Source organism: Doryrhamphus excisus, chromosome 6, assembly GCF_030265055.1.
Source record: "Doryrhamphus excisus isolate RoL2022-K1 chromosome 6, RoL_Dexc_1.0, whole genome shotgun sequence".
NCBI lineage: Eukaryota > Metazoa > Chordata > Actinopteri > Syngnathiformes > Syngnathidae > Doryrhamphus > Doryrhamphus excisus.
In genome coordinates, this window is record NC_080471.1 from 16233696 (window position 1) to 16260215 (window position 26520).

The 26520-nt window shown below is 39.5% G+C and overlaps 3 protein-coding genes across 13 annotated transcripts; 1 reads left to right on the plus strand and 2 right to left on the minus strand.

Moving 5' to 3' along the window:
* Nucleotides 1-2280: 2280 nt before the first annotated feature.
* On the plus strand, nt 2281-3803 carry LOC131130977 (pro-neuregulin-4, membrane-bound isoform-like). The gene is made up of 5 exons (XM_058075202.1): nt 2281-2340; nt 2471-2504; nt 2577-2670; nt 2753-2905; nt 2984-3803. Exons 2-5 carry the CDS (start codon nt 2495-2497, stop codon nt 3051-3053), a joined length of 327 nt encoding a protein of 108 aa, XP_057931185.1. The 5' UTR covers nt 2281-2340; nt 2471-2494; the 3' UTR covers nt 3054-3803.
* Nucleotides 3293-8442, minus strand: lactb (lactamase, beta). Of its 2 annotated transcripts, none has more exons than XM_058075190.1 (6): nt 7754-8442; nt 7538-7604; nt 5905-6095; nt 5515-5824; nt 5260-5425; nt 3293-5082 (listed from the first exon to the last, which is right to left on the minus strand). In XM_058075190.1, the coding sequence occupies exons 1-6, from the start codon at nt 8030-8032 to the stop codon at nt 4560-4562; spliced, it is 1536 nt and encodes a 511-aa protein (XP_057931173.1). In that variant the 5' UTR covers nt 8033-8442; the 3' UTR covers nt 3293-4559. The 2 variants fall into 2 exon arrangements, with proteins under 2 accessions (XP_057931173.1, XP_057931172.1); XM_058075189.1 differs by having other exon boundaries at nt 3295-5082; nt 7682-8442.
* A 76-nt stretch (nt 8443-8518) lies between these two features.
* On the minus strand, nt 8519-19594 carry tpm1 (tropomyosin 1 (alpha)). Of its 10 annotated transcripts, none has more exons than XM_058075200.1 (10): nt 19352-19593; nt 19106-19231; nt 18804-18929; nt 15384-15517; nt 15187-15304; nt 14424-14494; nt 13270-13345; nt 13004-13066; nt 12855-12924; nt 8519-9241 (listed from the first exon to the last, which is right to left on the minus strand). In XM_058075200.1, the coding sequence occupies exons 1-10, from the start codon at nt 19463-19465 to the stop codon at nt 9159-9161; spliced, it is 981 nt and encodes a 326-aa protein (XP_057931183.1). In that variant the 5' UTR covers nt 19466-19593; the 3' UTR covers nt 8519-9158. The 10 variants fall into 10 exon arrangements, with proteins under 10 accessions (XP_057931183.1, XP_057931175.1, XP_057931179.1 ...); XM_058075201.1 differs by lacking the exon at nt 8519-9241 and adding an exon at nt 9294-11647 and having other exon boundaries at nt 19352-19594; XM_058075194.1 differs by lacking the exons at nt 8519-9241; nt 18804-18929 and adding exons at nt 9310-11107; nt 11569-11647.
* Between the last annotated feature and the right edge of the window lie 6926 nt (nt 19595-26520).

The window sequence follows — 26520 nt, forward strand, 5'->3', positions numbered from 1 at the left end:
GAGAAAACCCATGAATGAAACGTGGAATTGAACCCAGGTCTCCTAGCTGTGAGGTCTGCACGCTAACCACAAGACCACAGTGCAGCCCTCCATCAACAAGATGTTTACCAATATTTATAAGTATAGTATTAGTAGAATTTGAGCAGTGTTTAGGGTCATTGTCTTGTTGGGAGTGTCCAGCTCCGGCGCAACTTCAACTTTGTCACTGATTCTTGAGGTTTGCTGGCCAGAATCTGCTGATTCTGACTGGAATCCATGCAGTCTTCAACTTGAACAAGATCTCCAATACCTGCACTGGCCTCACAGCCCCACAGTATGATGGAACCACCATTGAGTTTGACTGTTCTCACCATCCTTCACCTCTGCTTATCTGAGATTTTGCTTGGCCTCCCACTCCGGTCCTTAACTAGGACTGTGCCTGTGGTTTTCCATTCCCTCACTATGTTCCTCAACAGCTGAAATCTCTGACCTAGCTTTTGTATCCTTCCCCCAAACCATGATGTTGAACAATCTTTGTCCATGGTCATTTGACAGTTGGTTTGAGGCTACTGTGGTGCTGGACATGATATTGGCCACCTTAAATATCCTTTCTCATCTTTGGCTTCACTTGTGTATGTAGGCCAAAGGTCAGTGAGCTTACCAAACAAATTTTATGTTCCAATAATTAGTGTTAAAGGTATTTAAATCAATAAAACAACAAGGGTTCCCAAATTTAGGTACCTGCCGACTTTTTAAATCGCATAAATTGTATAAATCCTATAAACTTAATTTCACTTCTCGTCTATCACTGTGTTTGTCTGCTATATAATATATTTCCCTGAAACGGCTGATCCCAACAAACGGTGATTTATAAAAGAAAATCTTGAAAATGATCAGGAATAATCCCTCACAGGACAAATAAACTATATATCTAATTAGAAATGGTTGGTTGAAGACAACCACAATGTATCCCATGGGTCATTCATCAATTATGTATGATACTGTATATGTACCATGAACCACAAACTAATCAGTTGGTATACTAAGGTGAGCTTAAACTCATTCATTTTCTATGTCGCTTGGGTATGCTGGAGCCTATCGCAGCTGACTTTGGGCAAGAAGCAGAGTACACCCTGGACCGGTTGCCAGCCAATGAGAATGGCAGGGCACATACAGACAAACAACCAAATTAAACTGTTAATTGTTTTTCAATGACATTGAATCTGGAAGGGCTGCACGAGTGGACGAGTGGTTAGTGTGCAGGCCTCACAGCTAGGAGACCTGAGTTCAATTCCACCTTCGGCCCCTTCTGTGTGGAGTTTGCATGTTCTCCTCGTGCATGCGTGGGTCCGGTTTCCTCCCACATTCCAAAAACATGCTAGGTTCATTGGTGACTCCAAATTGTCCATAGGTATGGATGTGAGTGTGAATGGTTGTTTATCTATATGTGCCCTGTGATTGGCTGGTGAGCAGTCCAGGGTGTACCCCGCCTCTTGCCTGAAGACAGCTGGGATAGGCTCCAGCAACCACCGCGACCCTTGAATTAATGAATCTGGAAGGAAAAATATAACTTTGTAAAAATAAAAACACAGGATTTCACTGTCAAAATATTCAAAATATTTGACTTGCTACTTTGTAGGTAACCAACAATTGAAACTAAATGCCAAGCTAGTGGAGCATACAGTTTCTATTAAACAATGAGAAAGGGAGCAGAGACTTCTTGACAGGGGCTGAGCCAAGCCTGCAGTGTGACGACGCAATTCCCCATTAAGAAAGTTGCAAACAATGAGGAAACCTCGCCAAATGATGAGTCAACTAACGGTCCAGATCACAAAGCACTAATCATTTCTTTGACGGAAGCAGTCTGCAGTGCTCTTTGACTTCAAGTTCCCACAATTCCATTCATTCCTTCTACACATGCCAGCCATTCATTTGAGTCTCACCAAGCAGACACACTTAACATGGGATTGCCTCACCCATTCTGGGCCTGCCTTGGCATGACATCACTCAATCACTGCGTATCAGAAATAGAAACCTGTCATCTCACACACACAGCCAAGCCATCCTCATCATTACCACCGTGATGACCGCAGACTGTGATGATGATTCCATTGGTCAAATAACATAGACACAAACAATAACAATACGCACTACAGCGAGCTGGTATCGGCATTTTCAGAGACAATGTGAACAAACTGCATTTGCAACATTTTTCTCTATGGAGGCAGGGACACGCCCACGTGACATTTTGACACGTCCTTAAAAGTGTCCTGGTGAAAGGAGCTCAGTCATTATAACGCAGCACTATGACGCACATTGTCAACTTACTTTAGCTCCAAAAAATTGGGAATTCACAGGCAGGTGAGGACAACTTTTAATATCAATTTGCTCATGTTCCATATATGCAGATATGAAGTATTTTCATGATTGTCATTTTTCCATAAGAATATAGACACTTATTTATTCTGTTGCTGTTAATGTGTCTTCACAGGGATAAGAACAATAAAGCTCCTAGATGATGGCAGGTGAATATACATGAAAAAAAACACATTTAGTTTGAGATGGTTTTAAAAAAATTTTTAATTTTGTCTGTGCAGAACACGGAGTGCCCTGTGATGGGTGGGAGGCCACCTATTGCATGAACGGGGGTGCATGCTACAAAATTGCCTCAATGGACACGCTCTCCTGTGTGTAAGTCACACACATTAAGCATACTAAACATTAATATTTGGACAAGATGCTAACATTTCACACGGTGTCTTGCTTTCTTTAGATGCAATGACAACTACAAAGGGAGCAGATGTGAGCAGTTCCAACTCCTCATTGGATCCTCCAAAGCAGAGCAGGCGGGTTTAATCGGCGCCCTAGTAATTGTTGCCCTACTCATCTTCGTGGTCTTGGCTGTTATAGTCTACTTTACACATAAGTAAGTACTGTACCTAATGAATATAAAAAAGTAACCTCAACTCTTGAACTGATTGACATGACATGTGTCCACTCACAGGATGATGAAAGCCAGGAAACAGCGGCAACAGAGTCAGCCAGAGTACTGGAAAGTCAAACCAAGAGTATGACGATGATGATGATGAAGTTGAGTCGGCGTTGATTTACTCAAGTGAGGTATTTCTGAGTGATGGACATTGGGAGGAGGAAATGGAGAAAACCACATGGCGAACACAAGAGCATCTATTTCAGTTTTCTATGGATACAGGCCCGATGTGGAAATACAGCTGGGTCTGTTAAAGTGGAACAGAATAGTTAAACAGAATAACAGATTATGTTCCAGGATGCTGGTGAACCACTGATTTGTTTGCATTCCACTTCAGGGTCAGACTGTCGCCATAACTCAGTCAGGCCATATTTATAGTAACATATAGTAACTGTTGACTGTTAACTGTGGTTCAAACAATAAACTTAACTTTAACTTTGGTAACGAGTGATGGCTGGCGAGTCTCTTAACATAAAAACTATATGCATTCCGTTGTTCTTCAGCCATATTTTACAGGGCAGCCAGTACAGAGTTCACAGTGTACCACTGTGCCATGTCACAGGAAGTTGCAGTTTTACTCTCTGGACGTCATTGTAAAATTGTGTTGTGTGACTTTAGACTTTACACGGTCCATTGTACTACTTATTAGATGACATTTCAATCTATGAGCTTTGTCAATAATATCATTACAAAGCATAGCTGTGCATGTAAAATACCTGTGCATTTGAACACTGTAACACTGAATTATAATATGATCCTTTTTGTCAACTGATGGGTAAATGTTACATTTGATTTTGTAAATACAAGCAATGAAATCTACTAAATTATTTTATATCTGAACAAAGTGACTGTGTTATTTTTGGAGTCCTGGTAACACATACCCACTTTCACACTGCACAAAGATTCCTAAATATTCTAATGACTGCTGACAATCAGTAATGCTTCTTCCTACTAGTACTGTACCGTGTTAACTTACATTACAGCTGAATTTTCTAGTAGTGTGCACCATCTAGTGGACAAAACTTGAAACACACTTTTTATTAAACTTAGTATTACAATATTATATTGTATATTTTCACATTTAAACTGAAAAACTCAAAGCTGTATTAAGACTTCAGGATAAAGTGTAAAAACAACACAAGGAAGCAACAGCGGTGCCAAATCTGATACAATTGAATGTGTTTCAGTAAGCATTAAAACAGGTTGGACTGCATTTTCAGTGGTGTGTTACACTAACTTTTAATATAAAACATCTTGATTTGAACTATTAGTTCATATGGCAAAGAAATGGCAATCATACTTGGACATTAAAAAAAGCATGTCATGCGGAAATAATAATAATAAAAAATAATTCAAACCAAGATGATTAAATATGACGCAGAGTTCCTTTCATTGCGCAATAAAAATGCTTGTTCATTCATAATCACATTGACTCATGTAAAGATGCATTCATGTGTCATAATCAGTGAGATATAGTCGTCATTAGTTCAACAGTCTTCAATTCATCATATAAAATCATATAAAAATATGATTTTCCCCAATAATAATTTCCAAAGAGGTATCAAACACGCGCACATATCCTGGAAATAACTTAGGCGCTTCTGGCTTGATCAAATTTGTGTGCAATCTTTAGGGCTGTGCTGTTGAGTCCCACAGACTGCATGTTGGTGATAATGGTGACCACAACACCCTGTGGAATGGTGGTCTGTCCTTGCTGACGCTCGACGTCCTCACTGGGCAACACCAGCAGGACACTACTGGCCCCCACAGCGCCTCCTGTGTGCGACACATAATGTCTGCGCTTCCTGCACTGACCGTACTTCTGCTCTTTGTCGACAACTAGCCAGCCTTGGCCGTAGCGTCCGTCCTTGTCCCAGCTGGCTTCTGTCTTGTCCGCGGCAGTCCATAGAGCTACGGCGGTTTTGGGTTTGAGGAAGCCAGGAAGCACGCCGTCTTTGTCCTTTAGCAGCGCAATCTGGTAGCTGTACAGTAGAACGTTACCAAACAGCAGCAGGTCGCCCACAGTAGAAAGGAAGCCGCCTCCTGCCCACTTGTACGAGTTGTCTACGTACGGGCAGTTCACCACACGTCCTCGCTTGTTCAGATGATAGTATCTGTGGGAGACAACTCTTTGTAAATATGTACATTCTATATGTCACATACTTAAACCAACTTATTAGGAATTCAAATATAAATGTTGCGTAATGAAAAAACGGAGGCATACAGATCTCCAAATGAGGAAGTGTGTCGGAACACTTTAGTCCATAGACTGTAACCTAGAATTAAATTACCTGGAGCGATGGTAAATGATAGGTTCATTCTGATCTGGCACAGTATTGAGCATTCCAAGTTCATGAAACAGGTTCATCATGACATCGAGGAAGCGCTGGTCAGCAGCCTGCTCCAGGACAGCACTGAGGAGGGTGTAGGCGTGGGTGGAGTACAAGAAAGTTGTGCCTACGGAGAAAGGAAGTGACATTACTCTTGTTGTGAAACTATGTGTTCCATCCTCAAGAATCAGTGAGCAAATACTGCATGTGGTCTACCTGGTTTAAAAATGAGTGGGTCGTCCTTAAAAAGGTCCAAAGCTTGGGTGACATTTTCAAAAGTGTCCTTCAAGTAGTACTCTTCATGCTCAAACTCTTTTTTCTTCTGTGCGTCTTTGGATTTGGCATTATGTTCTTTTGAGGGCTCAATTTTGTTTTCATGTGAGCTCTTGTCTTCTTTTTTCTCCTTTTGTAAAGGCTTTAGAAGTCGCTTGGCTTTCTCCTTGTCCTCCCTCACCTTGTTTGCATCCTTCTCATAATGCCGTATTCCACTTAAGTGGGACAGAATCATGCGAGGAGTTATTGTGACCTGAAAGAGATTAAAAAAAAAAGACCAATCAGGTTGGATTGCTGAAGGCTGGACATTTTGAGTGGGTTCAGGTAACTTACATTCTGTCCATCAAACTGTTTCTGAGGAAACTCTGGTAAATATTTCTGGACTGGAGCATCCAGATCTAGTTTCCCTTCTTCACACAGGCGAGCAGCAGCTGCAGATGTCAGCGACTTACTGATGCTGGCGATTCGCATCACAGTTTTTGGGCTGCACAGTACGTTATTCTCCAAATCAGCATAACCAATCCCTGAAATGCAGCAATCATTTAATGTGTCATGACACAAGGTGGATGGTAGGTAGGAACACTAAGATGGTAGGAAATGTTACAAAAGCAATTATTTCATCACCATGTAACAAGTGGAACCTTGAAATTTTAATCTCTTTGTTCAATTTGGTACTAAAAAAATATCTAATATCTCTAACGTTTGCACAACATTTAGTGAAGTTGAACAGACTCTAATCCTAATAAATCAGGAATTGTGATCATAAACAGATTCTAGGGACACATATTGCCATTAAATCATAAAACGTACATTTTGCAGAATCCAGGACTTTTAACAATCAACGATTATGCCCTTCCTTAGTTGTTCCTTATGTTTTGACTCTTCTTATCCCTCCTCAATGGTCATTTAAGTGGGTGAGTGTTGATATTTTAATGTATTAATATTAGGGATGCTACAAACAATCGGCCACCAATCAGTATCGGCCAAAGACAAAAATCACATGATCAGCATATGCCGATAAATGGATTTCAACGCTGATCACAGTGCGCAGACATGCCAAAACAAGAACAAACATGTGATGGAATATGGTGAGTTTCAGTCAGAAGGCTAAGCTAATAACCCGAAAAAGATCTGATTTCATCTGAAGCGATGGCCAGCCTTTCTCAGGGGTCTCTTACCTACCTGGAAGTCCTGCTAGAGCTCCAGCTATGTACTCTCACATCCAAAGTCTCCTTACAGGAAGCGTCCTCTGTAAGTGGTATACTGTATGTTTTCTTGAAAAAGTAAGTCAAATATGTTTTTGTCTAAATTAAGATGATTTTGTGGTTCCTTTGTCATATCATATAGCCAACAGCAGGGGTGCAGCCAGGGATTCTGGGTCCCATAAAAAAACACATGCCTCCCTCCCCCTTTAATTACTCATTGTATTAGTAATTGCACATATTTGGGCCCCTGACAGTCAAAGCACCTTGGAATTGTCCTGATTTTTCCCGTAATATGGTGACCCTGTCCAATAGCACTCATCATAAATACATGTATAATTAGTCCATGTGATCGTTTTCACTAATGAAAATGTGATTTGTAGATAATGATGATTGTTGTTGTTTTATTTTACTTATTTTAACAAGGTGTAACTTAAACAAACACTGCCATTTTACTTCAGGACACATGCTGCATAAGGTGCTACACCTCCCCCTCATTTTCTCCACCCTGCAGCGAGCCTCACCAGCCAGGGCGAGTTGGTCATGGCGCCGGCCACCATTCATCAGCTTGGGGGAGAAGTAATGGCATTAGTCAAATGACTTTCTTTACACTTGTCTTTAATATGCACAGGAGTATACTGTAGCCTGTGTGTGCCCTGTTTTTGACTTGATTATTTTGTCTTTTTATTAATTAAAAAAATGTTTTTAGATGATGTAGCTCCACTGTATAGTAGCAATGGCAAAAGTCCAAGCCATACACTAACCTTCACACCAGACATGGACCCCATCAACGGACACCCCCACCACCAGACCCGGAGCTCCGACTTCAGTCTAAAAAGAAACCCACAAACAAATAGCTGAATCAGAAGAGAAAGAACCGGAACAGTTCAACTGTCATGCAATGCTACCTGGATCCGCTCCACCAGGACGCGGCTCGCTGTAATTGCAGAGTCATATCGATGTTTATGTGAGTCCCTCACCGTATTATTATCATCACAGGAACCATTGTCAGTCCCTGCTCGATATTTGAGCACCAAAACCAGAGCCAGTCCTCCACCGACCCCACACATCCACACCATGGAAGACTTCAGTCGGTATTTTGAAAAGATTGTGCTGGACTGGCTAGCAAAGGGTCGCCGTTGGTTAAAAACACTAAATTTGTCTGGCTGCTTTGCTCGCGACATCCATACAGTGGACCAACGTGAAGGTAACGCTGTACCTTTGACACATAAACGACGTAAAAACAACAAATTTAACATTTTTTTTAGAAAAGAAATGACACTTTGTTTGGTAAATAAAAACGTTGCACTCGACAGTCAAGACTCACTTCCGGTGTAGTGTTATCCGGCCAGACCCAACTAGTCAAATGTCAATCATTAAAAACATCGAGCCATCGAGTGTCATTAGTGCAGTACTCCCCACTACTCCACTAGTCATTGGACAATAAATGAAATATATTCTTGTTGAATAAAGTGAATCAGCCACTAAACGCATATTAATATGAATATAAATATTAAGCTAGTTTTAAACTTCAGCAAACTACAACCACAATAATAAACATTGCGTTGTTTTGCTTCATTATGCCTCAAGGGGAATACTTGCAGCTTACTGTATTTATTGTGTTGCACAGTCCAATGGGTATCATTTGTATGAGTAAATGTGTGTGATTCGAAAATACATTTGATTTTCCCTTGCTTGCATTTATTCACCCCAGAATTGTTGTATTTATACTATATACCCTCAAATTAGAAAGCTTTCAAAACGTGCTTTAATTTGTTTTTTTAAACATTTCAAATATGATAAACATTTGAAACATCTCCATTAAAAAAAAAATCAATGCACAACCAAATAATATACAGACAAAATGAAGAAAATCCCCAAAACAATATATTGTAATGCCTAAAGATGGATATACTAGCACCAGAATATTTATATTTTTAAGAGAAGTGCAGCATCTAGACTTCTTACAGAATTCAATAAAGGCATTATCGTGAGGTTCCATTACGTGCTAAATTTCTCCACTTTGTCCTTTTTGGTGTGTGCAAAAATGAAGGTGGAAGCGAACACATGTATGTATCAGTACAGATGTAGAAAACAATCTTTGTAACCAAAGTCACCTGCAATTCCACCCAAGGAAAATCTATCATTACCAGGTTAAAAACTGGTTTGCAAAAGCTATCATGCTTTTCGCTTTGGGCTTCATCGGAGGGAATGGTTACGCTTTACTTCCCTTAGCTCCTTGGTTTGAGTTCCACTGAAGGCAGGATGGTGCAATACACATGGTATCTGCACCATGGGCAAGGTACAGGTTTATGGGGTAGCAAAGGTGCAAGTACAAAAAAAGGAAGCAAACACCACAGTGCAAGTCAGGGTCAGACTGCGTTTTCACAAATTATTCAGTTCCATTAGGGTCTGGTCCAACATCTGGTGCATATCAAGGTTCTCTTCTTTAGCATGGGAAAGTTTCTCTGTTGGGAAATGTGTAAAAAAACAAAAACTTGTATTAGTTGCACTGCACACACAAGATTAACTGTTAAGAAGCATGCTTGCTATATTAGTTATTAACGTGCAAGTGTTTTAACCAGCGCTACACAGCACTCAAAAATAGGGTGACAAAAACGACAACATTGTTATTCAGATGAATAAAAACACAAGCAAAATTGATGATTCTTGCTGTAGTTGGTAATAAATGGGATCAGAATGATTTTAAAATATATATATGCAAGTCACACACTTGTAAGTACATTTAAAATAAAAAGAAATTGCCCCAATTGAAGGCCGAGGCATACATTAGTGACACGGCAGTTTTAGGTAGAGGCCAAACAAAACAAACTCAAAAATCCGGACAAAATGCAAAGCCTACCTTTGCTAGAAAAGATAATCAGGGTGGAGACATTTAAAAACACTGGATGGGCTTTAGAATAACATGATTGATTCAAATCTGCATAGAGTTAAGCACCAAATTATTGATAAAGTGGTGAAATTTGAAGCTAAAGTGAGTATTTGAATGACATTAGAATGACAACTGGAACTTGTGTTAAGAACAATTATCTTCAGAGACAACAGAATAATAAAAATATTAAAGTAAAGAAAAGCCTACAGCTGTTTAAAGCCATAAAAAAGCCAGACAGCCATTTGCACTTCCTTTAACGTATAGGGAGGAGCAGAAAAGACAAAATATGCTGCAGAAAATTAATTCTTTGGACAGCAGCTGTATTATATTCTCTGAGGAAGGTCAACAGTGCCACACTTTGAAAAAACCCTGCTCTATGTTACGAGATATCAGGACCATTTATAAACAATGAAAAAGGTTGCTTTTTCCACAAAATTGTCAATTAAGAAAACAATGAAAATAGAAAGTACTTTTACTTGTATTTCTAACAATACTTCTTACAGTCTTTTGCCACTTTCTTGTGTCATTTACAGCTAAAATATATTTTTAAAAAGTTAACAATGGGCTGAGCAATACACCATTTCAACTACTGTGCACAGAGTACAGTTTTTTTATTTTGAGTTATTGAGTTTTGGCCAACATTTTTAAAAAAACATTTTAACTGTGAGAAGAGCGTGTATACCATGAATCATTGGTTCAGGTGCCTATGATCCAGGCAAAGCACAACTTTAACAAGTTTTTTTTAACAAGTTGAATGTTAGTCTGAGCTAAACTATAACCAAATTGGTAAATGAATGATGTAAATGTTGAAGGCTGAAGCACCACTTTTGCCGCATACACTCACTTTCAAGAAGACTCAGCGTATTTCCATTTTACATTTATTGAAATACTGCATCACGTACAATGCCCAGGTGTCATAATATTGCAACAGAGAGGCAGACGAAGCTTCTCAATCTGTTTTATCCAACTCGATGTTCTCCATCATCTCACTACTTTACCGACATCTTCCAAATCTCCCAAAATACCCCAACTAAGATTCCCTGCTGCAGTAATTAGCGTTAAGTCTCGGCTTAAGCATTGTCCACGCTCTGCGATGTTAAAACATGAAAAGGAGTGGAGGGGAAAAGAAAAATAGAGACAGAACATAAAAAGAAAGGCTTCTAGGTTGAGCCACTTGAAATAAATAGGGAGAGAGTAAAGAGATACAGCGTACATAGAAGGGATGAGGTTTATTCTTTTTTTTTTTTTTACACAACGCAGAACGATTTTAGGATTCTGTACAAGAGATGGGATGGACTTTGATATGAGGATGAGAACAAACACGATGATGGGAAAAGCACAGATGAGAGGAGGGAAAGGAAGATGGAGGGACGGCTGGAGAGGGCGGACAGATGCCACTCAGCCGGAAGGAGGCGTCTTTGATGAGATGTAAACAATTTATCTGTGTGAGGGGGAGGAGAGAAGAGGTAGAGTGAAACAGACGGAACATCAAAACAGAGTCACGCCACAAAACAGAGCAAATGAGGAGGGTGGGTGATTTAATGTGAGGGTGTGGAGGGGGGGGGTAGCTGGACATATTAGTAGACAATCAATCAAAAGAGGAAACGCTCGGGGCTACAGTGATTTACATGCTTTGCTAAGGATGCCACTTTGCTGTATGACTGATGACTAGAAATTGGAGGTCCATGCTATTCTATGTGTCATGCATGACCTTACTCATAAATTGGCATAGAGAATACTCACACATAGAAATACATTGTTTTCAAGGCTGAGTAAACAATGTAACGTAGTAACATACAGCAGCATCCCGGCGAGCTGATGTCAGCTCCAGGATGTAGTACTCAGAATAACCGCATAACATGAAACGAGAAGGCACGGCGGGTCGGGGGGGAAAAAAATTACATGGAAGTCATGTCATTGAGGGCGTGGTCCAGCTCCTCGCTGATGGCCTTGTACTTCAGTTTCTGGGAATACAACTCATCTATTGGTGGGCCACAGATGGAGTGACAGGGGAGAGGCGGGGCAAAGGTGGAGGAGGAGTACATGACAAAAGGTGGTGAAGGTCATTCATTGGAGAGAGAGAGGAGAGCGAAAACAGAAAAGGAAAATAAAAGTTACACCAGAGGAGAATGACAGGAATGACAGAAGCCAGGGTAAAGTCCTCGAGAAAAAAATATTTAACTGCCTTGTGACTGTAATATCAACTTGCTATTTTTACTACGTGATTCTCTCGAGACTAAGTATATAGTATTCAAGGTATTATGGCTAGAAATAAGATATAAATTAATAAAAAAACCTTCTTGCTTTGACTTGCCTAAATGTGAAAGTATTCAATGGGGGTCTCGTATTAAGTATTGCTTTTTTAAATAAATTATTGAACTATAATTGAAAAACACATTTTGTCCAGAAACAAATTTTTATAATATTAAAAAGAAATTAAATATACCTGAAGTCTACTAAAGTCAGTTGTTTTGATTATTTTTTTAGTTTTGAAATGAGGTTTGTAATCCCTCTTTTATTGTGGTTTCAGACCTGACCGTGATAAATGAATCTGTGAAGTAGGATTCAGTATTAATAAATGGAATATCTTAATATCTTCATAGTTAGAGCACAGAAAATCTGTTTGACTTTTATCATTAGAGCATTCTAGACATGAAATAACAACCCTATAGTCACCTTGACACTTACATGACCCATTATAGTTGATATAATCAGAGAAAATAAGTCATTTAAGACATAAATAAGACTTGTGCTTGTGTGTTTCAATAAACGTCTTCCCGTGTGCACAGGAAGTGACGTCCGGGATTCAGAATTGAGTTTTAGCTAGGAGTACGGTCACAACAGTAGCCTGTGTTATTGTAATAATGATGATGATGATTATTATTTCTGTACTATTGAGAAATAAATTACAAAATAATACAACCTGTTGTTCATCAAGTGTGGCTCAAAATCAAACCACAGGAACAATGTTCAAACCATGATGGAGCGAGGCACGACTGTACTACACATGAGCAGACGGTGCAATAATCCTGGCCCCACTAATTTGCTACCTTAATCCCTGTTTATGCCAAGTGGAATAAAAGACTTGATGATATTGGCTGTAAAGTACCAACAATATGACACAATGGTATCGACAAAAAAAAATCCAATCAAGGGTTGGGGTGTGGGGATATTGGAATCAAACATACCCTCCAGGTCATCAATGGTCTTCTCAAGCTTGGCTACTGATCTCTCAGCAAACTCAGCACGAGTCTCAGCCTTGGGAAGAAACATGAATTTGAAAGAAGTGCACCTTAAGAGGTGACATGTTTGACTAAACTGAAATGTTGACACTTGCCTCCTTCAGCTTGTCTGTGAGGACCTTGATCTCCTCCTCGTATTTGTCCTCCTTCTGTGAGTACTGTGGCACACAAACAACAAAAGGAGTCAGACATGTCCATGGAGTCACCTCTGCATTGGTTACTCCAAAAGAAGTCATCAAACCTAACGGATGATTACACAAAGTAACAAAAAAAAAATAGGGTTTGTGGTTCTGCAGAAGCTCCGCCTGAAGGAGCTCGGGAGGAGGTGTCAGCATGCAGTACGCCAGTAGGTGGCGCTTACCTTCTCAGCCTGGGCCTCCAGTGACTTCAGGTTGTTGGTCACAGTTTTCAACTCTTCCTCCAGCTCAGCGCATTTGCTGGTTTGTTTGACATAGGTGCAAAGAGAGGGAAAGGAGAGGGAGGACAACCATGGACAGAACCAGACACGAAACAGGTGGAGATTGGAGTGGGTGGGGGGTGGAAGGAAACAAGATAGTCATAAGAACTACAGGGATTAAATCATTAGGGAACCCCAAGTAAATTAAACAGAGCAGGAATGCGTGTGCGCATGATCAAATAGCGCCAGGTTAGCATTTTATGAGGTCAATGCAAAGTGTTCATGTTGCACAGTCCCTGCAATGTTAAGCCATGTTTCCACCAAACAGTACAAAAGGACAAGTTTGTTCAGTGCAATCCCATTGTTGTATAGTTTGTGGGCAGGCTCCAGTGTGTTCAATTCCCCCCTTAGATACCCTCCACTGGCCTTTACACCCCAAGTTGTAGGAAAGCCAAAATGAAACTTAATTTTGGTATCCTTCATCTCATCTGAGGATCAAAACTGTACTGTTCTGCTTGGTGGCTTTTAGAGTCATGAAGGAAACTTACAGTTAAGCCCAAAATGATTCAGAAAGTGATTAAATGTTGAGTTCAAGTGAATATTTACTAGATGAAAGGGTATGACAAAAATGGGTCAAAATAGGAGATTTTTTTATATACATTTTTTCTTTACAAAATACCCATTCAGCCAATAAAAATATACTTTAATTGAAAATTAGTCATTTTGGTCTTAACTGTACAAGCGCAGCATAAGAGTATAAAAAAGGAAAAGAGCGAGCACAGCAAGCAAAGTGGAGATTTCTCATTAAAAAAAAAAGTGTATTAGCTTTGGCTCATAGTACCTGTGTGACTGAGGAGTTAAGCGATTTCATGCTTTGCTCCACAACTCTTAGCTCATCGTCCATCCTTCGACATAGTCTGTGAGTGGCGATCGTTTGCAAGCCGCAGCCATTCAAGCCAGGCAGGGAGCGTGTGCAAATGATCGGCACATACAGTAAAAAAGGCGTACAGTAAGGCGTCATACTCAAACAGCTGGCCGGGGTATTTATTTTTGCGTCAACATCAACCGTTGGCATGCCGCACAGTGAGGGCGGGTATATAGAAGTGACTGGATCTTACCTTTCTGACAGCTCAGCACGCTCCTCCGTACGCTCAAGGTCACCCTCAATGATGACCAGCTTACGAGCCACCTTTAGGTGCAGCACAGAATAAAGTCATGACCGTGAACGAATATGACAGTTAGCACTTGACTTTTATGGATAAGAATTTTGTCATTCACGTGAATCAATTATCAATCTCAAAGTAGTATTTGTAGTATCTACTTCTTGAAGTAAATGGCATAAATGAATGGAGCAAAAGCAAGAGCAGCAGCAGAAACCAGACCGGTTAACTGCCTAAACTGGAAATTGCATGTTTGGATTGCAGTGCATACCACACATACTCCTGGAAGGTGAGCGGAGTGTGGTTCCCTAGGTTAGTAAAGCTAATGAACAATTTTTTCTTGCTCAAAAGTCAGTAATGTTACACGACTGTTCATTTGTTATTGACTATTTGAAAATCTAACATTACTGTCAACTCCTAACCGTTGTGCAAAACACATTTTTAAAGCATTTTCCATCAAGTATAAATCAAGTTTTTTACTTGATGGCATTTTCCATCAAGTAAAAAAATAAATCTAAAAATGTATAAATGGAAAATAAATACATAAAAATAAAATAAATATGGAAAATAAAATAAAATCGAAATAATAATAATAAAAATCTAAAATGTATAAAACATTGAATTAACCACCAATTCATTCTTTCCTGTTTTTTCCACACTGTTAGGCTTCAATTATGAAACATTAGTCTCCATTACTAAGACAAATATCCGAAAAACTCGCCTCCTCGTATTTACGGTCAGCCTCCTCAGCAATGTGCTTGGCCTCCTTGAGCTGGATCTCCTGGATCTCCATCTTCTCCTCATCCTTCATGGCCCTGTTCTCAATGACCTTCATGCCTCTGTGAAGACACAACCAAAACACATCAGGACATGAAGACAATACCCGACCTAAGTATCAGAACTGGTTGTAGAACCCACCTCTCGCTCTCATCAGCGGCTTTCTCTGCCTCCTCCAGCTTGGTCAGGGCGGTGGCCAGACGCTCCTGAGCACGGTCCAGCTCCTCCTCCACCAGCTGGATGCGTCTGTTGAGGGAAGCCACATCACCCTCAGCCTGGGAAGAGGAGGAGAACAAGTCAGATATGAAACTTTACAAAGTCATGTGAGGCTTCCGGGGAGCCACAGCAGCTTGAGAAAATAAAGAATTTTTTTATATTTTTTTATTCCTGCTGCAAAATATGCTGTAGGAAATCAGTGTTTCTGGGAGTAAAGGAGATATAAACTGTATTATAATTTCTATTCCCCTGCTATAGTCAAATAGTTGTAGCGCAATTTGACTTCCTTATAGATGGTTCCGCATTTTGACATTCTACTTAGGCAAACAAAAAAAAAAACTAAACAACCTGAATTAGGACTACTTATTTAGCTCCAAAAACGGTGTCTTCCCCTACTCAGGCACAAAACCAGTTTTTGTAAAGCCACCACCGCCTGTGCACACATAAAACAACAGTTTTTAGCTATAAGTGATCCTGGGGCAGCACAGAGCAAAGTTCACCTCAAGAACAGAACAAGGAAGTTACAACACTACACATTGAGCTGTTAAGCTGAAACCAAGTGGACAAAGGAGATCAAGCTATATTAGACTGAGCCTGGCATGACCTCAGACAGAATAAGCCCTGATTGAAGGATTTACGCTTCTCCTAAAAGGTGGAAAATCAATCTGTTTGCAAGTGTAAAATGCCATTTACCTTATATGGGCATGACAAGAGATATCTGTCACATCAAATGTGGTTTAAGCTTCAGCTTCCTGTTGTTGGGACTGACTCAAACAATAAAGTCACTCCTACAGAGATCGCTTGTACAGGCAGGAGCTCTGATTGGAGCGACAAATAATGAATGAATGAATGAATGCTATGAATCGTTTGGTGCTAGTAGCAGGTGAAGTTCAAGTGCAGCATCCCGCATGGCCGAGGCCGCCATCTGACTGGCAAACGACCTACATAACGACAGAGGCAGCGTTTGAGTCTTACTTGCTCCCTGGCTTTGAGCTGCTCATGCAACTCGTGTTGTAATCTTTGGGCTCTGTCGTCCGCACAGTCCGCCTGCTCTTGCAAAGATCGTATTTTTCGTTTGACAGCCTCCACCGACGAGGGTCCCGCCATTCTTCTCCTTTATGATCACACTCTCTTAGACGCTCAAAAAAGGAAAAAAAACCGCACAAGCTTCCGAGATCATGCAAAGAAGTGAGATGACGTCCTTCATTGTGGGCTGCCTGATGACATGCAGCCCGGCTGCTACGCCAGCTATTGCCCAGGAAGTAGTTCTTATTGATAAAGCAACTCAATTGCCGATAAAAAAATATATCGCTGCTACAAATCAACATTTAGATCATCCGTCCCAAGGATCATAAAAGTAATACAATGCCAAATTAAAACGGACATCACTAGAATTACCTTTTAATGATGTGCACGCCCCTCTCAATGTGCAGGAATTAACCCAATAAGCACAGTGACTAACTAGCCTGCAGTACCCTCTGCTGGACAAATATTAGCATTACATATATGATACTGGCAGGTTACCAAAAAATCGATGAAAAGTTCATATAAAACCACCAAAATATATGATATTCTGAGCATAATCTCATCCTTTCTTTCATGTTAAAAAGTGAATCAATGAAAAATTGCCAGAGTGGTAATATTTTATATGTAAAATATTTTAAACCTCTTTTTTTTTTACCTGACTCATATATAAAACAAACAAATAAATAGGTAAATTAAGTGGTATATGAATATATATATATAGTGAATATACATTTGTGTGTTAACAAAATGCATTTGCCCACAAAGAAGCCCATATAAAAATATAAAAAAATAAAAAAATACACAAACAAATTTGTTTAAAAAAGTATGTATCTATGTATCTAGCTATGTATCTATGTATCTATCTATGTATCTATCTATGTATCTATCTATGTATCTATCTATCTATCTATCTATCTATCTATCTATCTATCTATCTATCTATCTATCTATCTATCTATCTATCTATCTATCTATCTATCTATCTATCTATCTATCTATCTATCTATCTATCTATCTATCTATCTATCTATCTATCTATCTATCTATCTATCTATCTATCTATCTATCTATCTATCTATCTATCTATCTATCTATCTATCTATCTATCTATCTATCTATCTATCTATCTATCTATCTATCTATCTATCTATCTATCTATCTATCTATCTATCTATCTATCTATCTATCTATCTATCTATCTATCTATCTATCTATCTATCTATCTATCTATCTATCTATCTATCTATCTATCTATCTATCTATCTATCTATCTATCTATCTATCTATCTATCTATCTATCTATCTATCTATCTATCTATCTATCTATCTATCTATCTATCTATCTATCTATCTATCTATCTATCTATCTATCTATCTATCTATCTATCTATCTATCTATCTATCTATCTATCTATCTATCTATCTATCTATCTATCTATCTATCTATCTATCTATCTATCTATCTATCTATCTATCTATCTATCTATCTATCTATCTATCTATCTATCTATCTATCTATCTATCTATCTATCTATCTATCTATCTATCTATCTATCTATCTATGGTACAGTAAGTACATTCCCCTCCTATATATCATTATATAAATACAATAGAAAATGATATGCCATACCCCCCCCCCAACTATATTTGGCGTACTGCTGGAACCAGAGGAGGAACTGTGAGTGTTTTTTCCCTCTTTTGCTAAGCAAGCAGCCTGCAGCTCAATGTTGACCATATAAAGAAGTTGTCTATATATATCCGCTCTCTCCGCTGGCTCTGTCTGACTTGATTTTCACGGAGGGGAGGGAAAAAAATCCTTCAGCAGTCAGTGACATATAAAACGAAGGGGATTAGTGTGCAAAATATAATACTACCGCTCACTATCATGTGTCCATATTGAAAATAGATGCCTTGAGTGTTGGCATCAGGTTTAGGGTGACTTTCCTTGGGCTGACTTGTACATGATTGGAGCGACATATAGAGTAGGATTCCCCCTGTTTTATCATAAATAAATGTTTTTAAAAATGACTATTTTGTGTAATTACCCTTAGTTTTTGGAACCTTTTACTGTTCTACATAGGGTTCTATAAGGGTTCTACACTCCTATGATGATGTTATCAGGCCCCAGGGTAGCTTTACGGGCCAATAGTTGTATCCCCAAATAGTATTTTTGAGGGTATATATATATATATATATATATTGAGAAATGTACACTTCTGGAGCTGAAAAAACAGGTGTGCAATGACGCTTGAACATGCAGTGATAAGAGGAAGAGGAAGGTGCAAGGTGAAAGGTGGAAGGTGTCCCTGTCTTACTTACATCAGTGGCTTTCTTCTCAGCCAGCTCAAGTTTCTCCTGGGCATCTTTAAGAGCCTCAGAGTACTTGTCCAGCTCATCCTCTGTTCCCTTCAGCTTCTTCTGCAGAGCTACCAAGTCATCCTCAAGCTGAGGCCCGTATCAGTTGTGTGTGATTTTTTTTTTGGGTGACCAAGGACACACACACCCACACACACACATATACATATATATATACATACACAGACATAGAAGAGAGGACAGGACAGGACAAGAGAAAAGAGAAAGCAAAGTTTAGAGAGGTAGTATGGGTGAAGAGCAGATACCTTGGTGGCCACTTCCTCTGCGGTCAGCAGCTTCTCCTCAGCAGTTTGGAACTCCTCAAACACTTTATCTCTTTCGTCCTCAGTAACACGCATTTTCTTTTCCAACTCTCTTATTTCATCCTCTAACTAAACACATGCATATGATAAAGACAAGCAAGTTATATACAGTGTATGAAACAATGAACATCAAAACATCATGCATATCTAGGTCTCCATCTGCTTTACAGTACATTGTCGTTGCCTGACCTGTTTGCTTCTGTCCTCCGCTGCCTTCTTGTCTGACTCGGCCTGCTCAGCTCTGTCCAAGGCATTCTCCTTGTCGAGCTTGAGCATCTGCATCTTCTTCTTGATGGCATCCATGGCTGCTTAAAGGTTGAAGTGTTCCCCCAAAAGAAAAATGGAAAAACTAAACCAGGCGAGAGCAGGGAGAGCTGGGGCCGTGTGTGCCTCAGAGAACGTGAAGCTGGAGTGCAGGCTCTGCCTCCTTGTGCCCTCACAAATATGTACTTAGAAGAGGGTGGGGGCCAGCAGATTCCTTGTAGACATCCAATACTTTTTTTGGGGTGGGAGGAGGCCGGGATGTCTTGCGAAGGGTCGATGTGGTGATTTGTCGGCTTGAAACACATATGGCTTTTAATAGGTCTTTATATGGGATGCGGGGGGCTTCCTGATGATAACAGAAGCCGCTTAACGTGCACACAGAATGAAGACCAGGGGCATCTCCTCATTGAGTATGTCATTTACATCATTTAAACCAAGTCTGATGTTTTTTTTTTCTCACTTTCATTCCTCATTTGTCATTCTGTGATGTTTATTTCTCATTCCACAGTCATTCCTCCCTCAGACAGTGGACCACAAACAGCTGCAAACAGGCTTTGAAAAACATACACTGTGTGTCTGCATGCGAGAACGAGTGTTTGGGTGAGCAACTGCAGTGGCTCCGCCTGGCATGGAAGCTCCGTTTAATGGCTGTGCAACCCAGCTCCCCCTCGGGACATTTATTCAGCGTTGAGAGCTCCAAAGACCATGAGGAGTTCACCTGATAATCTACAGGAAATCCTTCTTGTAAACTGTTGATGTGATGTAGCTGTGACGCAGGCAGACACACCTCAAATTATACCAAAATATCTTTATTGTTGTGGTCGTAGTTGGAATATTTTGTATATCATAGTTGAGTCTAGTCTTTATTGGCTTGTTCTAGGAAAATGTTTATTGAATGATCTTTATCATTCATGTTTGTAAGTTTTCAGCCACAGGGAGGGGCCACATTTCTAATCTGAGGTGCAAAAAAACGGGAAAGGTAACCGTAATATTAAAAAAGGCTCTCAATATGATGCACCCACAACAATTAAATACATTTTTTTTCAAACAAGGAACACCATATATACAGTATGTCAACAAAAAAATGTATAAATAAAAAATATTAGTAATTTTTTTTAATGCTCAAAATAAGCCAAACAAAAAATACAAAAAACAAAATTAAATAATTATGATTATAATTAAGCAAATAATAAAAATAAAGTTATAAATGATGGAATAAATTGGTAAAGATTTTACATGAATAAATACAATAAATGTGTTTTATTTATCAGTTTATTTAATGTATTTTTTTAAATCAAAATTGACGTGCTTAAAATAATTTAAAAAATGAAACTAAGTAAATAAATAAATAAATACAACTGACCATAATCTTATAATATATAATAAAAAAATATAATAGTAGATTCAATACAATGAAGGGGTCGGTATCATGCTTACCTAAAAAAAAACAAATCAAATATCATATACTATACGTATGTGTGGCTTATTAAAAAGCAGTCCCAGACGGGCGTTGACCGAGGACACACTAGTGTCTTCTAATCTTCACAAAGATACTTGGGATATTTTTAGGATCGCCTTCTCTTTCGTGCACCTGCCTTGGTCTGTAATATGGATCCAAGCCTGTGTGCCAAGAGTCCAAGGTCCAGCGCCACCAGATATGTCCCTTAAAATAATTCCTGTCTTACTCAGGGTTTGCTTGCTTTCATGGATTATTGTGGCTACGCCTGGCAAACAACTGAGTTACAGAATGAAGAAAAAGCTAGATCTAGAAAATCTAGATATAGAAATCTTCCGATTTGGAGGAAATCATGTTGTTCATCTTTGTGTTTTAAAATTGACTGACAGGGATAGAAAACTATCTTGCTAATCTACAGGCTGGCGTGTCCTAATAGAAAGCTATCTGTGGAATTGTGATTGATGCAAATGGTTGGCGTTAACATAATAATAATAATAATAATAATAATAATAATAATAATAATAATAATAATAATAATAATAATAATAATAATAATAATAATAATAATAATAATAATAATAATAATAATAATAATAATAATAATAATAATAATAATAATAATAATAATAATAATAATAATAATAATAGTCTGCAAACAGACTGAAAGCTGTTTGAGGCATATCGTGATGTTTAAATTCTCCCCTGCCTCTCCAGGATTTGTATCATCTCAATCTGTATTTCCTTCTTAACAGGCTCTGGGGAGGAATTTATCAGCGGCGTTCTGGGAAAATCCATTATGATATTTTCCCCTCGACGTCCATAGAGGAGTAAAAATAGCAGCAAGGCTTCATACGCAAGTGTTTTGTTGACAGAATTCTCTTGCTCTCTCTTTTTTGTTAAAGGTTTTTTTTGCAGTGCATTGTAAAGATTATAAACATTTGAATAGTAGTCTGTAGACAGAAAAATCATCAAATTAAAAGCCATTCACTATATTTTAAAATTTGTGAAAATGTAACCCCCACCCCTATTATTTATATATGTTGTAAGACAAAGCTCTGTGGTATTACTTTGTGGTTCCAACATCGGTCGCTCACTCCATCGCTTTTTCAAAAGTGAATTAATCAATGAATGATTGCTCTTTTGTGGTTGACCACGGCCTAAAACTGCATAGACATGGCTTAATGAGGTAAAATATAAATACAGTATAAGGTGTTGTACATTCTACACCGGTTACTAGGTGTCAATAAGTCACTTCCTGTCCACCCATTATGAAGACATTTATAGCAACACACACCACAAGTCTTATTTATATCATAAATGGCTTGGCTGTGATTATGTCTCCAACATTGGGTAATACCAGTGTAAAGGTCTACGTATTTAAGGTCTATTACACCCATTAACCTCAATAAACGAGGCCACTTTGGACATGCCTACAGTAGACACTTCATTAGGTACACCTGTGTAATTAAGCGCAATTTTTGTATTTACAATTGGATAAAAGGTATTCCATTCATCCATCCATCCACCATTTTACACTGCTTATCCGGGTCCAGTTGTGGGGGCAACGGTCTCAGTATGGAAGCCCAGACTTTCCGGTCCCCGGCCACCTCCTCCGAGGCGTTTACAGGCCAGCCGTGAGACATAATCCCTTCAGCGTGTCCTAGGTTTGCCCGAGGGCCTTGATGTCATGTCATCAGGGAGGGGTCTAGGATGCACTGGACTAGATGCCTATGCCACCTCAACTGGCTCTTCTCGATGTGAGGGAGAAGCGGCACTACTTGGAGCCTCTCCCAGATGACTGAGCTCCTCACCCTATCTCGTAGGGTAAGTCCAGCCACGCTACAGAAGAAACTCATTTCAACCACTTGTATCTGCGATCTCGCTCTTTCAATGATCTCATGACCATGAATGTGGGAACATATATAGACCGGTAAATTGAGAGCTTTGCCTTCTGGCTCAGCTCTCTTTTCACCACAGTGGTCTGGTACAGCAGCTACATTATAGCAGACACTGCGCCGATATCAACCTCACGCTCTCACCTTCAAGACCTCAGGACCTCATTCCCAACCGGGAAGGAGCGCTCCACCCTTTTCCAACTTAGAAACATGCCCTCGGACTTGGAGGTGCTGCGTCTAATCCCAGAAGCTTCACACTCAGATGCAAAGCGCCCCAATAAACACTAAAGGTCACAGCCTGAAGTGGCCATCAGGACCACATCATCTGCAAATAGCAGCAATGAGATCCTAAGGCCCCTGAACTGGACGCCCTTGACACCTTGGCTCCATCTAGAAAAAAAAGTAGAAGGTATTCATTGCACAATATTTTGATTTGACTATACTGAGGTTCTAGTGGTGTAAACTGCACCACATCATGGAGAGCTAATGACTTTTGCATTGCCTAATTGCAGCCCATTGCTTCCAATCACGTATGCAAACAGCTGAGTGGATACTTTGTTTTTGGCAGCAAACAACAGCCACTTAACACCACACTACTGTGCTGCACGTTCTGCACCATTCTGGCATGTGAGAGCCCTGATCCTGATCCCGATCCAGATATGATTCTGGTTGTTTAAGAGAGGCAACAGCTGAATTTGCAAACAGGTGCTGTCAACGAGTTGAAATCACACTCACTTCATCGTCACTTTCCCACCATGTCGGATAGTAAAGAGGGGTCAGATAAATAAGTCCATGGCACATATTTAAGGCCTACGTGATGATCATAAACAAGGTCGTTAAAACGACAGTATGCTTCCAATTACAAGGCAAAACACGTCACCACTCATTTTATGATCACATAATCAATAATGATGCAAATTTCTCATATTATAGGTGAAATTAACATGAGCAGCATTTCCATTACAACACAACAGTTACTGTAATTGCCAAAGCCTTCAGTGGCAACTAAACTAGAAAACAATATTTTAATAAAGAGCAAAATATGGATGTGAGGTGCTTGATGAGGCTACTTCCACATACTCTCAGGCAAGAAACATCAATATATTACCCCTCATGTTGTACAATTTGGGATTTTACCATTGTTTTGGGGAAAAATATACACTCGGAACCACACATTACTTCAGAATTTGGTAACACTTTAGATTTAGTTACACAAAATTACAGTAGTTAATGTGGACCTAACCTACTTAACGCTAACCACTACTCATTAGTTCCTTGGTCAGTACACTAAATGGATCAGTAGCTACTATATTTTAGTGTACCTTATTGTGTATATTTAACTTTTTCTTTGACACCCATTCTAAAAGATCAAAAAGAACCATCATGCATAATATCAGCAAATGTTGCAAAGCATTTTCTACCACTTATTCTCACAAGGGTCACGGGGGTGCTGGAGCCTATCCCAGCTGTCTTCGGGTGAGAGGCGGGGTACACCCTGTACTGGTCGCCAGCCAATCACAGGGCACATATAGACAAACAACCATTCACACTCACATTCATACCTATGGACAATTTGGAGTCGCCAATTAACCTAGCATGTTTTTGGAATGTGAGAGGAAACCGGAGTACCCGGAGAAAACCTACACATGCACGGGAGAACATACAAACTCCACACAGAGATGGCCGAGGATGGAATTAAACACCGGTCTCCTAGCTGTGTGGCCTGCGTGCTAATCACTTGACATGGGCAAAAAATAAATACTACATATAAATATATAGAACACCCATAAAAAGTATATGATAAAATATGCACAAAAATGATGCATGGGGAGACTTATTTGTTATAATTTGTAGTAATATAAATATTAATAACTAGTTTTAATATAATTATATACTGCATATTCTAATGGGACAGCCTGCTCTGTTGTTTGATACCTGGAATCTTGCATTTCTGATCCCTGATTTCTGATTTTGAGACATCTAAGGTTCTTCGGAATGATGACATATCTCTACGTTGTCACAGTTCCGACATTATATTTGACATAATGCTACAGACGCCAGGCGGTGAAGGGATACTTGAAGCTTGAAGGTGGCAAGCTCCTCGTCAAATGCCATCTGATGATTTGTGCAGACCTGCTCCAGATATATAGAAATATATAAATAGAGACAGAGAGCGCCTTGTCACTTCCGGACTCTGGGATTAGATAGCTCCATGCACGGTCACAGTCATTAGGTGGAGCATAATCAGAAAAATGGCCTTGGCCCAATGCTGTAACTTAAGCCCTGTTGGGGTTGCCTGAAAGTGATGATCCATTTAAACACACTGGGACTTGTACTCGACCACAAGTGAGGCACAGGGACGTGCCGCAGCGTTACAACAAGGCTGTGACATACTACTCACATACATGGGGATTTATCTGTCATTAAGAGTTTAAAATACACAGAATACATTGAAAGATTTTCTTCAAGAGGTCACATGAGTTTGGGGTTTCTTTTTTTGCATATTAGGAGTTAAATTCTTTGGCTATGAAGGTCAGATTGTTCCCCTGCAGGTGCTCCATTGAAGATCATCTGCCATGTTATTTTTTGCTGTTAAATGAGACAATCTTTCATCTCTCACAGTGTTGAGAGAATTTTGTTTGCATGCCAAGAATGAAGAACAAGTTTGGCTTCAGTTGGGTTTTATGTGCACGCTCTATTTGAAGCATCCTGCCAAGGCTTACTGGCAGTAATAAGTCTGCACTACCAGGTCATTTCTGACCCTGGAGGTCCAAGTGACACTAATGTGAATCATTAGATTTCAACCTCTCCGTTGGCTTAAAAGGTACAGGTACGGAATTTGTGGTTGGTAAGGGCTCTACTTGTATACATACTAGGGCTGGGTCATACAAATCAAATCAATATCACAATAATCTGGGCAGTTTTACCTAAATGACGATGAATGCAGGATAAATCCCCCACCACTGTTTATCTTTGCCAACTGAAAATAACAGCAGGGAATACAAATTAACTGCTGGTTTATTCATCAACTGGCACACATTATTTTCAATAAAATATAAAAGTATAAAAATCCCTAACCATTCAAGCATAGACATTCAAAATAGCTTGCATGACTTGAAGAATGTGACATAGATCAGGAGAAAATGGTTATGCTTTTGTTAAATGTGGCTTGTGCAAAGGCAAGCAAAGGCTTATATTTGTGTAAAGGCGATAATGTCTTTGTGGAGGTACAAACAAATAATATAAATAATGCCATGTGCCTGCATGGTGCTCGAGTGGTTAGTGTGCAGGCCTCACAGCTTGGAGACCCGAGTTCAATTCCACCCTCGGCCATCCCTGTGTGGAGTTTGCATGTTTGTTCTCCCCTTGGATGTGTGGGTTTTCTCCGTGTACACCGACTTCCTCCCACATTCCAAAAACATGCTAGGTTAATTTGCGACTCCAAATTGTCCACAGTTATGAATGTGAGTCATCATCTTTGCCGAACTTGAAATATTTCCAAATGAATTTTATTTCGGAAAAAGAACAGCACGGTCAACTTCGACTGACGTTACTTCGTCTCCGGCTGTGTCAGCCGCTTCTTCATTTGAACCATCAGCCATCTCCTCAATCAAATGATCAAATGACAATGTATAATCATGCAGCTTAGCTTTTACCCAACCTCCAACCTGTAGTGTGGACACAGACAGAATAAAATGCTGAGCTTTGCAGTAATAACACCCAATGTGAAGGTTTCCAGTACT